Raw genomic sequence first — 11247 nt, 5'->3', positions numbered from 1 at the left:
CCGGCCCCCTCGCTTGTCCCGGCGCCCCCGCTCCCTCCAGCGGTCCTCGCGCCCCGCCCACGCCCCCGTGCCCGTCCCCGGTGCCTCCCCGCCTCCTCCACCTGTCCCGCCTCCTCCACCAGTCCCAGGCGCCCCCGCCCTGCCTGCCTCTGCGTTGCCATCGATGTGTTCGGCGCTCTCCTGAGCCGGCCCCGGGAGTGGGCGGGTCCGTTTGCCTCAGGTGGTCTAACAGGCGCCGGGAAGGGCCAATGGCGTAGCTACAAGACCCGCCTCTTCCTTCCGATTGGTCGGCGCCGGAAGGCCGCGGCCAAGGCCCTGGGGGCCAGAGCAGGAGCGGGACTCAGCCTCGGTCGCCGCGCCGCGCGCTCTCCTCTCTTCCGCTCCGTGCACTCCTGCCGAGTCTGCCGCCGCCGCTGCCGCCGCCATGGCCCAGTGAGTGACGGCCCGCGGGCCGCTGAGGAACTTTCCGGGGGCCGGCGCGGAGGGCGGAGCCACCCCTGACGTCGCTTTGACCAGGGGGGTCGCGGGAGTCCGGCCTCGTGGCGCCCGGAGTCCCGGACCTTCAGTGTCCCAGCCCCGTCGGGCCCAGGCCCTCTGTCTCTCGCAGCGGCGCGGGGCGAATCCCCGTGTCCAGAAAGGGCCCCGCGGGGAGGGGTCCGGCATGGCCGAGGGAAACCCGGGCCGGAGCGGGAGGGGAAGTGCTTGGACGGTCAGCGGCTGTGCCTGCGGGGCTTCTGCCCGGCGTGGGGGCGTGGGGGACGGGGGCGGCCGCAGTGAGTCATTAGCGGGTGGCCTGAGGCAGAGCAGAGGTTGCACGCCCTCCTGCAGGATTAGTGGGTCTCGAGAACTCACCGTCTGGTGAAGTGGGGAGCGCAGGGTGGCCCGTCTGCAGTGGCCTGGGCGGTGCACGCCTGGTTCTCAAGGGTGAGGGGGGGGTAGGGGAAGAGGGAAGGCAGATTGTTCATAGGAAAAGCTAGGACACTCTGGGTCTCTGCGTTGGAATGGATTAAGTGGAACTGACACGTTTTCTTTGTTCCCTTTCCTGGTCTTTTAGAGCCGATATTGCACTGATTGGACTGGCTGTCATGGGCCAGAACTTAATTTTGAACATGAATGACCACGGCTTTGTGGTAAGTCCAGAGGACACACACTTGTCTTGAGGGTTCTTGGTGTGTCTTGGTACGCTGCTGCTGATTTCCAAGATCCTGTGCAACTGCCACTTCTGACAGATCCCCTGTTGCTGCTCATGACGTTCTGCCAAGGAAGGACAAGCACCAGTTCGTGTGTGGACGGTGGAGCTGGGGCGGGGGGCAGCTCCACCGTTCTCTGAAGGAGAGTCTGCTAAATGCATCTGTACGGTTGCAGCCGGAATAAGCCTACCCAGATCTTTCTTTTCTTTTTTTAAGATTTTATTTATTTATTTGAGAGAGCGGGAGAGAGTATGAGACAGGGGTGAGGGGCAGAGGGAGAGGGAGAAGCAGACTCCCTGTGGGCGGGGCTCCATCCCAGGACCCCAGGATCATGACCTGAGGGGAAGGCAGACGCTTAAGTGACTGAGCCACCCAGATGCCCCATCTTGCCCATAGCTGGAGGAGGAGAAATCCGCCCTGGGTTGGTAGAGCTCTAACGTCATTGTCTAGTGAGAACTGGGGTGAGTGAAAATTTAAACAGTACAAACACTAAGCTTGTTCTGATACAAAGAGTACTGGTGACAAAAGATAACAGTTTGCAGCATCGAGTCCCTTGATTTGAATCCGAGTCCCAATCAGCTGGTGACAGACTTCATCCTGATTTGCCTCGGGCAGCTGACCTTTGCTTCTGTTCCTTTCTCTGCGGTAGAAGTTTCACTGCCACTTAATCTAGGGTCTGAAGGTCTTCTGTGTCCCGGATCTCCTGAGCAGACCTTTTTTTGTCCTTCTAGGTTTGTGCTTTTAATAGGACAGTCTCCAAAGTTGATGATTTCTTGGCCAATGAGGCAAAGGGAACCAAAGTGGTTGGTGCTCACTCCTTGGAGGAGATGGTCTCGAAGCTGAAGAAGCCGAGGCGGGTCATACTGCTGGTGAAGGCCGGCCAAGCTGTGGACGATTTCATCGACAAACTGGTGAGGCCGGCTCTGCTCCCAGCTGCTGCTGGCGGGGCGGCTTTTCTCCTGCAGTCCGTCAGCTATGTCACCGCTTTTTACTTAGGAGATTTTTTTTTTTGCCTCTTTGGTGTCTGGATGTGAGCTGCTTAGTTCACACAAAACAGTGCTTCGATGTCTTGGTGTTGGTTAACCTGATGGGCACGGATTAAGTCACCGCATACCCTCAGCTGGTAATAATTCCATATATATGAAATTCTGGGACACCAAGAGACATTTCAATTAGAATTCACTAACAGTAGGAGTAGAAGTAGTAGGGAGTTTGATCTGTCTCTATCATCGATGGTCAAAAAAATTTACTATTTTGGTTGTGGATTATGCGTGCTTAGAGCTGTTCACCAATAAACCGTGGTATCCAAATTTAGAAGTAGATTTCACTTTTTTCAGCATTTGTATAAAGTAACAATATGTAAATTGTTGTATAACTTAATATAAATGATGAGATCCCCTTAGGGAATGCTAGGGATACCTACATGCTGGGTCCTTATTTCTGAATGATTTGTTGCCTCTAGCAGGTATATCTTTTTTGGAAGAAAAAAACCTATGTGTATGGGCTGCAATGGCCTTGCAAGGACAGGAGGGTGACCCTCGGGTAGGCGCCTAAGAGAGGGCCTCTGTTGCACTTCTGGCCCTGAGCCTCGGCTGTAGGGGCACTGCTTTGTGTAGGGCTCATTCTGTTTCTGTAACACATCTGAGGCTGACGAGTCCTGTCGGCCCCAGGGCTAGGGGGCGGTGGGTTTCCCTGTGTGCTTCACCAGGCTGTGCTCTCACCGAAGGGCCGATGGCCACTCACCCACTGGGATGGCAGTGGGAGGGGAGGAGCCAATGGCGACAACAGGTTCTTCCCCAGGGAATGTCCCCAACAGCGTTTGGTTGAAGCGCTGTTGCTGTGAGTGGTTTCTGGGGCGCCTCTGGGGCTCTTCCTCAGCACAACTCACCGCCAGTCAGTCGGTGGAGACAAGCTCGCCACCAGTGCCCTGCAGCCTTCGCGTGCTTTTCCCACCAGCAAAACCCACAAAACCACACACAGCATATGGGCGAAGGGGAACGGGTGGAAGCAACTTACGAAGGTAACTCAAATTCTCAGTGACAGCTCTGGAAAAACCAAGGCATTAGCTGTGAGAACGTAGGGATAGACAAAGGCAAGGGATGAACAGTTCCTTTTCTGTGGGAGTCCTGTTAACAGTGGGGGGGTCTCCGCAGGGAGCGGAATTTGTAACCAGTGTATTACCACTTTGAAAAAGAATGACCTAGAAAGGAAGAATGCTGTGATAAGGAAAGGACACACCAAGCTTTTCGTGTAGCGAGATGCTGAGCTGATCATGGTTAGGTATACACAGAATGGACTGGAAGGCCGTAGCTTATTCTCCAGCATAAGAAAGTACGAAGCCACGTTCACTGGATCCTTGTGCGGGGAGACGGAAGAATAACTAGTAAAGCCAGCCTCGTCGTGCTCTGTAGGAAGAAGTGCTTGTCCAAGGCCTGGTCTCCTCCTGCCACCTCCAGACGGGGCTGGTCATGGAGTCAGGCCCCAGACCCGCTGATGGCTGCTTACCGGGCCCCTCCGCTGCTGTGGGCAGATTCTACAGGAAATGATGGGACCCTTTAGAACAAGTCCCATTGCTGGGATTTGGGACTGTAAGACAGCTGGTGGCACCCAGTGGAAACACAAAATTTTTCAAGCAGGTTTTGGTTGTTGTAAAATTTTAAATCCCGTTCTTTTTTTTTTTTTTTAATATTTTATTCATTTATTTGACACAGAGAGAGAGATCACAAGTAGGCAGAGCAGCAGGCAGAGAGAGAGGGGGAAGCAGGCTCCCTGCTAAGCAGGGAGCCCGATGTGGGGCTTAATCCCAGGACCCTGAGATCATGACCTGAGCCGAAGGCAGAGGCTTAACCCACTGAGACACCCAGGCGCCCCAACATGTGCTTTTAGATTGGATTTATCTGGGATAAATTCTTGTTTGTTTTCATTGGTCAAGGTACGTTCTATTTTGTCTTCCATTTCTTTGGCCCACCGTAATGCTTGCGTCTGGTTACAGGTACCATTGTTGGACACTGGTGACATCATCATTGATGGAGGAAATTCTGAATACAGGGACACCACAGTAAGTATTCTTCAGTCTGAGTTCTTCCTGGTTCTGAGAACATTCTAGAAAAAAGTATCAGCATTGCATACGTGCTAAAAGAGTGGACCGTCCTTCTGCAGTGCTCATCCTGGGGCTTGGTGCAGACGCTGCTGTCCTCAGCCTCTGTTTCTGCTAGGACGTACTTGAGGTCACCTCAGGATATGTGTAACTCAGAAGGAGGGCTTCCGCGTGGATGCAGGAGGTGGATGGTTCGTGCTTAGCTCTTCCTCCTCCGCCAGCAGCCCATGGTTGAGAACCATGGCTTTACTGGCCTCGTGTTCTGGGAGAAGACCCTGTATCGTCCTAAGTGCTGAGTGGCAGGAAGTCATACTTGTATGAAGCCAACTCTTAAAAACCAAACCCGCACCCCCAAAGCCCACCAGCTCTTAATGGAGTCTGATGGTACTAGACCTTCCAGGAAAATGAGATTTATTTATTATTTCCCTTTGGGGGAAGGGTAGCTATTTTAAACTTCCATGGATTTTTTTTTTAATATTTTGCTTATTTATTTATTTGTCAGAGTGAGAGAGCACAACCAGAGGGAGTGGGAGGGAGAGGGAGAAGCAGGCCCCCTGCCGAGCAAGGAGCCTGATGTGGGACTCGATCCCAGGACCCTGGGATCATGACCTGAGCCGAAGGCAACGCTTAACCAACTGAGCCACCCAAGTGCCCCAGATTTTTTTTTTAATTAAGTAATTTCTATGCCCTCAAACTCACAACCCTAAGATCAAGAGTCACACGCTTTACTGACTGAGCCCGCCAGGCTCCCTGGATTTTTTTTTTTTTTTGTCCTGACTCCCAAACTGAGGGTATTAAATCTCTTTTTAAAATTATTTATTTCTTGGGACGCCTGGGTGGCTCAGTTGGTTGGACGACTGCCTTCGGCTCAGGTCATGATCCCGGAGTCCTGGGATCAAGTCCCACATCGGGCTTCCAGCTCCATGGGGAGTCTGCTTCTCCCTCTGACCTTCTCCTCGCTCATGGTCTCTCTCACTGTCTCTCTCTCAAATAAATAAATAAAATCTTAAAAAAAAAATTATTTATTTCTTTTTATTATTTGTTTATTTTTTTAAGTAGGCTCCACGCCCAGCATGGGGCTTGAACTCAGAACCCTGAGATCAAAAGCTGCATGCTCTACCACTGGGCCAGCCAGGTGCCCTGGGATAAAATTTCTGGAATGATCAGGTTATTCTTGGATCCTGGGGTCATTTCATGTCCTGGGTGGGCTCTCCATACCTGTCTTATACCTCCTCTCATCCACTGGGAGAAATTGTCATGTGGAAGCATAATGAAATTCTTTTTCTCTCATGTAGAGACGATGTCGCGACCTCAAGGCCAAAGGAATCTTGTTTGTGGGGAGCGGAGTCAGTGGTGGAGAGGAGGGGGCCCGGTATGGCCCCTCACTTATGCCAGGAGGGGACAAGGAAGCCTGGTGAGTATCAAAGGTGCCACCCGTTTCAGCACAAGGGAGCCTGAGCTGTGAGGGGAGTGAGCCGTGGGTACCTCTTGCCACCCTGATCTCTGCAGGGCCTGAGTGGTGGAGATGCCAGGAATAGTTCTTCTGTCTGTACATTCACTGCTTTGACATCCTGTGTGCGAGGTTCTCTTCTGCCCTTTGTTCTCTGCTCTTCCCTCCAAGACTGATACTAGAAGCTCTAAACAGGCTTACCGAGTTCAGGGGCTTTAAGGAAGCCGTTTGAATAATGTCCTGGGCGCTGTGTGGACTGGGAAGTAAAGTCTGCCTCTCTAGGTGGTGCCCAGTCCTAAGATAACCACTCATTTAATAATCGTGAGTGATGGAAAAATCTGATGGGGCCTGTTTTGTCCCTGGGAGAGTGAGGTGGAGGTTTTGTATCTGACTTGGAGACAAAACAAGTTTTACACTGTGCACTGTGCTGTCTGTAAGGGGAAGTGTTGGCCATGGCATCGGTGATGTAAGAATAGGGGTGCACGAGGCGTAAGTGGGGGTGGTGAGCGGGACAGAACCAAAATGAAAAGGTACAAGTAATAATCACGCCTGACTCAGACGGAGGGAAACCCGCTGCTGAAATTGCAGAGAGAACAACCAGACGGAGGGAGGTGGGTGAGCAGAAGAGAAAGAAAAAAGGGATCCTTTTGAGGGAGATACAGAAAGGTACCATTCTTTTCTTTCTTTTTTTTTTTTTTTTCCCTTTGGTACCATTCTTTTCTGAATGAGTTTGATTTCTAGTGTGCTAGAATTATATTAGGGGTTAAAGTAAGGAGTGATCAAACCTAATTCCCAGAGGTAAAGGGTTTCCTGGGGAAGGTTATTCTTTAAATTAGCTCTCTGATGAGTTACTTGGGATTCTGTGCAGTATGTGAGATCTAAAAATTTTATTTATTTATTTATTTGAGGGGGAGAGAGAGAGTGTTTCAGTGTGAGGAGAGGCAGAGGGAGGGAGAGAATCCCAAGCAGACTCCCCACCCAGCGTGGAGCCCGAAGTGGGGCTCGATTCCAGGACCCTGAGATCATGACCTGAGCTGACATCAAGAGGATGCTTAACTGGGGCGCCTGGGTGGCTCAGTGGGTTAAAGCCTCTGCCTTCAGCTCAGGTCATGATCCCAGGGTCCTGGGATCGAGACCCACATCGGGCTCTCTGCTCATCAGGGAGCCTGCTTCCCCTCTCTCTCTGCCTGCCTCTCTGCCTGCTTGTGATCTCTGTCTGTCAAATAAATAAATGAAATCTTTAAAAAAAAAAAAAAAAAGAATGTTTAACTCACTAAGCCACTCAGGCGCCCCTGCAGCGTGTGAAATCTGGAAGTATATAGAGATCTTCCTGTTTCTCAGAAGTTTACAAACATTTTTTTTTTAAGATTTTATTTATTTATTTGACAAAGATCACAAGTAGGCAGAGAGAGAGAGAGAGGAGGAAGCAGGCTCCCTGCTGAGCAGGGAGCCCGATGCGGGCTTCGATCCCAGAACCCTGGGATCATGACCTGAGCCGAAGGCAGAGGCTTTAACCTACTGAGCCACCCAGGCGCCCAGAAGTTTACAAACATTGATCTTGGGCTAGACATGCAGACGATACACACGGAGATACTTGCTAAGGCAGCGATGCCCCACTCGCTCAGTGATTCCGTCTCTCAGACCATCTGGCAGTCGTAAGCATACGGAAGACTTGTTCAAACTGTTCGCTCAAAGTAGTAGGAACGGTGGTTACTACAGTATTTAAAAGGCAGTTGCCCGGGTGGCTCAGTCAGTTGAGCGTCTGGCTCTGGATTTCGGCTCAGGTCACGGCCTCGGGGTGGTGAGATTGAGCCCCGGCAGAGGCAGGAGTGGCGCCGTTGCCCAAAACGCTCCGTACGAGTTCAGGGAGGTTCTAAAGCTTCACGCGAAGCTGTCTTAGCTCTGATCCTGAGCATGAACTTTGCAACCCTGGCAGTCCCATGCCTTTACCAAAAACTTTTTGGGAAGAAGCTTTCAGTGGTTGTAGCGAGGAGAGCGTAAGCAGAAAGCCTCGTGAGTTCGCGTCTTCTCCCCGGGGGCAGTGGCAGGGATGAGGAACAGCCGCTTTTTCTCCGTGTGATAACGAAGCTGCCCTGGGAATCCTTGCCCGGTTCTGCGGGTGCAGAGCCAGGCCTGAAGCCGCGCGTCCAGACCAATGACAGGCATCTCCCCAGGAGCCTCCCTGTTGCTTGCTGTTTGAGTCACAGCACCCGAGAAATTTCTCCTGCTGCTTTGATGCTTCCGGCTGGCCTTCCTGTCTTCTCTCACCAGCCAGTCTGCAGCCTCTGCGGGGCTTACCTCGTGGACTCGGCACATTCATTACTTTTTCCACAGTTGGGGGGGCACTTCCACCTCCCATCCGCAAGAAAACGATTGGGGTGGGGGGTCCTTGAGTATTTAACTGAGATCTCGGTCCCTCTTTTCAGCAGCTAAACTACATGGTTCCTTCCCACAGGCCCCACATCAAGACAATCTTCCAAGGCATCGCCGCAAAAGTAGGAACGGGGGAACCCTGCTGTGACTGGGCAAGTTCTGGCTCCTCTTTCAAGCCGGCTGGTAACACGGGCACAGACGGGACAAAGCGCACAGAGCCAGGACCACCTGGGGGGGCCACACTTAGTTTGGTGACCAGCGTCACAGTCTTGACGTCGCTAGCGCAGCGATGGCCTAGGACGCGAGCCTCTTTTACGTGGCCTTGCCGCCGCCTAACTGAGTATTTCAGAGCCTTGAGGCTGGTGTTAAAAACAGCCCTGCTCCATTCATCTAGAAGTTGGATTCTTCAAGAAGGCACAGCAGGGACGAGGTGAAGCGAGACTCGTGTCATTAGCTATGTGACTTCACGAAAATGAAGAAAGTGTCACAGTCAAAGGTGGGCTTTGCCTGCCTGCACGGAAGGAGGAGGATTGAGGGGCTGGTGCGGTGCGCTCAGAGGTCCAGGCCACGGATGTGGAAAATCTTTCCCATAGCTCGGGATCAGGTGTTCTGTGCTCGAACAGAGCCCGCAACATCAGGCCTTCCGCGCGCACGAAGCAGGAGGGAGGCCTGGGCTTGTTCCTGTGCGCCGCCCTCCCTGTGTTTCGTGTTGCCGCTGAGATCAGTTCTGTCCCTACTGCAGACTCAGGCCATGCCACGGGTGGGCAAAGCGCCAGGCTGAGAGACCTGACCTGTCACCCCAGCTGTCCGTCCACTGTGGGCCGTTAGTGAGTCAGTCAGGAAAGTACGCGGGCTTCAGTCTTTGGTCCCTAAAATGTGAGGAGGGGGGTGGTCTCCGAGGTCTCTAGCTCCTAGTCCGCTCTGTTAGTTTTACTTCGTGTGAGGGAGGTAAAAGGTAGAGATGGAGGAGGCCTGAGGCAGACGAGCAATGAGGGGGAGGTCCGACCGTGCCCAGGGACGGCCGCGGGAGCCCCCGGTCTGGTCCGTGCCTCTTAACCAGTGTCCCCGAGTCCGGCCTGGTCTGCTTAGGGTGGAGAGGGGCGGGGCTGGACCTGGAGCGTTGAGGATGTTCTCATTAGTGTCAAGGACTAGGAAGGGAACGTTCCAGCCTCAACAGTGAATTACCGCAGTGAAAGGACAGCTGCAGTCACTGCTTTGTAGACACACTTGGGACAGAATCATGATGAGAAGCCAGTACTGGCCCTGCTGGGTCTTGACCGAGTCGGGGGCTGACATTCCAGAGCCCCCGGGCTTACTCTCGGGCTGTTGAGAAAGCTCGTGTGGATACTGAGAGCAGACGCTCCTTCGTTCACTCGGAAGATGGTACTGGCCGTGGTGCTTGGCGGCCACAGAAGGCGTCAGGATCCAAAGGGGGCAGGTCAGCTGCGGAAACCCAGATGGCAGAAGTCTCCGACAGATGGGTCAGTTGTACGAATCCCAGCGGTGACAGCAGAGAGCACGTAGGTCAAGCAAACCTCGGGCCACCACGCACGTGGATGCCTGTCATGGAGACGGCTGCGCCCGACTGCGGAGCTCGTCACCCCCAGATGTTTGACCCTGAAACTCCCTTTGTTCTGATGCCTGGCCCACCGAGCGATTTTCAGATGCTTTGCTTCCCCGCGCAGCTCGTCTGTAGGGACAGAACGTGCCGTTGGGACTGAGACTTGTAACTACTAAAATCTGTAGTTACTTTAACTGAATTCACAGACTGGTGTTCCGACTGTATGCGTCCCGCCAGCTTTCTCATAAACCCGTATCTCGTCAGCGGAGACGCGCTGGCACGAACACAGTGCTAGGCTTACCAGGTGGACGGCCAGCCCGAGGACCCAGGGTCATTTTACCCCTTGGTAGCCCCATAGCAGCAACTACGACACGGTTACATGTTTTCTGACTTGCCGGTGGTTTAATCAGCCGACGGGCTGTAAGCCCCGGCGGTGGGAGAGTGGTAACTTCGGGAAGAGGGCGTCTTTCACTGAGTGAGGCCCTTCCTAGCAAGGGAGGGCGGGAGATGCAGGCTCATGAGCTGTGTGTGCTTGTAGCGAGTTGGGAGGCTTGGAAAAATCTCTAGAGAAACAAGTTCAGATTGAGTTTGAAAGAACACTCGACTGGATGGGAGCTTTTATTGAATTGTTACGTAGTGATGCTTAGTGTTAAAATACTACTGATATTTGCCTCCAGCCTGTTACTTTTTGTATGGGGAGGAGCCTTGCCAAAGAATGTGCCGTGGGCTCTCCTGGGGTCCTGCCTCTGAAGGCCGCCTGGTGCCTGTCGCCCTGACAGGTGGGAGACGAAGGAGCCGGCCACTTCGTCAAGATGGTGCACAACGGGATCGAGTACGGGGACATGCAGCTCATCTGTGAGGCCTACCACCTGATGAAGGACGTGCTGGCCATGGAGCACGACGAGATGGCAAAGGTGAGTCCCGGGCCTGCGTCTGGGCTGCAGCCTCCCCTCCTGCTCAGGTGAGAGGGATTTGCCTGCGGCAGTAGAGCCTTCCCCCGCCTCCTTCCAGTGGTCATGCTGGTGGGAGGATGGACTCAGCCCAGGGGCGCCTGGGAGGCTCCGTCGGTGAAGTGTCTGCCTTCAGCTCAGGTCGTGATTGCAGGGTTCAGGGATCGAGTCCCGCATTGAGCTTAGCGGAAAGCCTGCTTCTCCCTCTCCTCCCCGAGCATGCACCCTCTCTTACTCTCATTCTCTCAAGTAAATAAAAATTTTAAAAAATCTTAAAAGGGTTAAGACACAAACAAAAACAAAGGGATGGACTCAGCCCGATTGAAGGGAAGCTGTATGATAGGATAGCTAGCCACAGAGCCAGATGTCCCCTGAGAACCTTGGCATTGATCACTAGCACCATTTAGTGGCCCTTCCTGTGTGCTTTCATGGTCGTTACCTCATTTGGTCCCGCATCGTCCCACGGGGGAGGCGGAATGGAAGCTTGCTTTCCTGGTCAGGTTGGGACTGGCTGTTGGACAGTTAATCAAAAGTTAGTCAATGGGACGCCTGGGTGGCTCAGTGGGTTAAGCCACTGCCTTCGGCTCAGGTCATGATCCTGGGGTCCTGGGATCGAGTCCCGCATC

General features: G+C 53.3%; 1 protein-coding gene across 3 annotated transcripts in view; it reads left to right on the top strand.

Moving 5' to 3' along the window:
• Nucleotides 1-328: 328 nt before the first annotated feature.
• LOC111154630 (phosphogluconate dehydrogenase) overlaps nucleotides 329-11247 on the top strand; it is a 16818-nt gene continuing 5899 nt past the window's right edge. The window contains exons 1-7 of one of the 3 annotated variants that reach the window (XM_022514367.1): nucleotides 331-432; nucleotides 1055-1130; nucleotides 1922-2101; nucleotides 4183-4248; nucleotides 5583-5701; nucleotides 8193-8262; nucleotides 10451-10585. In XM_022514367.1, coding sequence (XP_022370075.1) covers nucleotides 425-432; nucleotides 1055-1130; nucleotides 1922-2101; nucleotides 4183-4248; nucleotides 5583-5701; nucleotides 8193-8262; nucleotides 10451-10585 — 654 coding nt within the window. In that variant the 5' untranslated portion in view covers nucleotides 331-424. Of the gene's footprint in view, nucleotides 433-694; nucleotides 710-1054; nucleotides 1131-1921; nucleotides 2102-4182; nucleotides 4249-5582; nucleotides 5702-8192; nucleotides 8263-10450; nucleotides 10586-11247 lie in introns of those variants that run through there. The other 2 variants (XM_022514368.1, XM_022514369.1) reach the window with 2 other exon arrangements.

The sequence above is a fragment of the Enhydra lutris genome, unplaced genomic scaffold, assembly GCF_002288905.1.
Source record: "Enhydra lutris kenyoni isolate GAN:26980312 unplaced genomic scaffold, ASM228890v2 scaffoldscaffold38, whole genome shotgun sequence".
Lineage (NCBI taxonomy): Eukaryota > Metazoa > Chordata > Mammalia > Carnivora > Mustelidae > Enhydra > Enhydra lutris.
The sequence above is the reverse complement of the archived record's forward strand: the minus strand, read 5'-3'. Positions and strand labels throughout refer to the sequence as shown.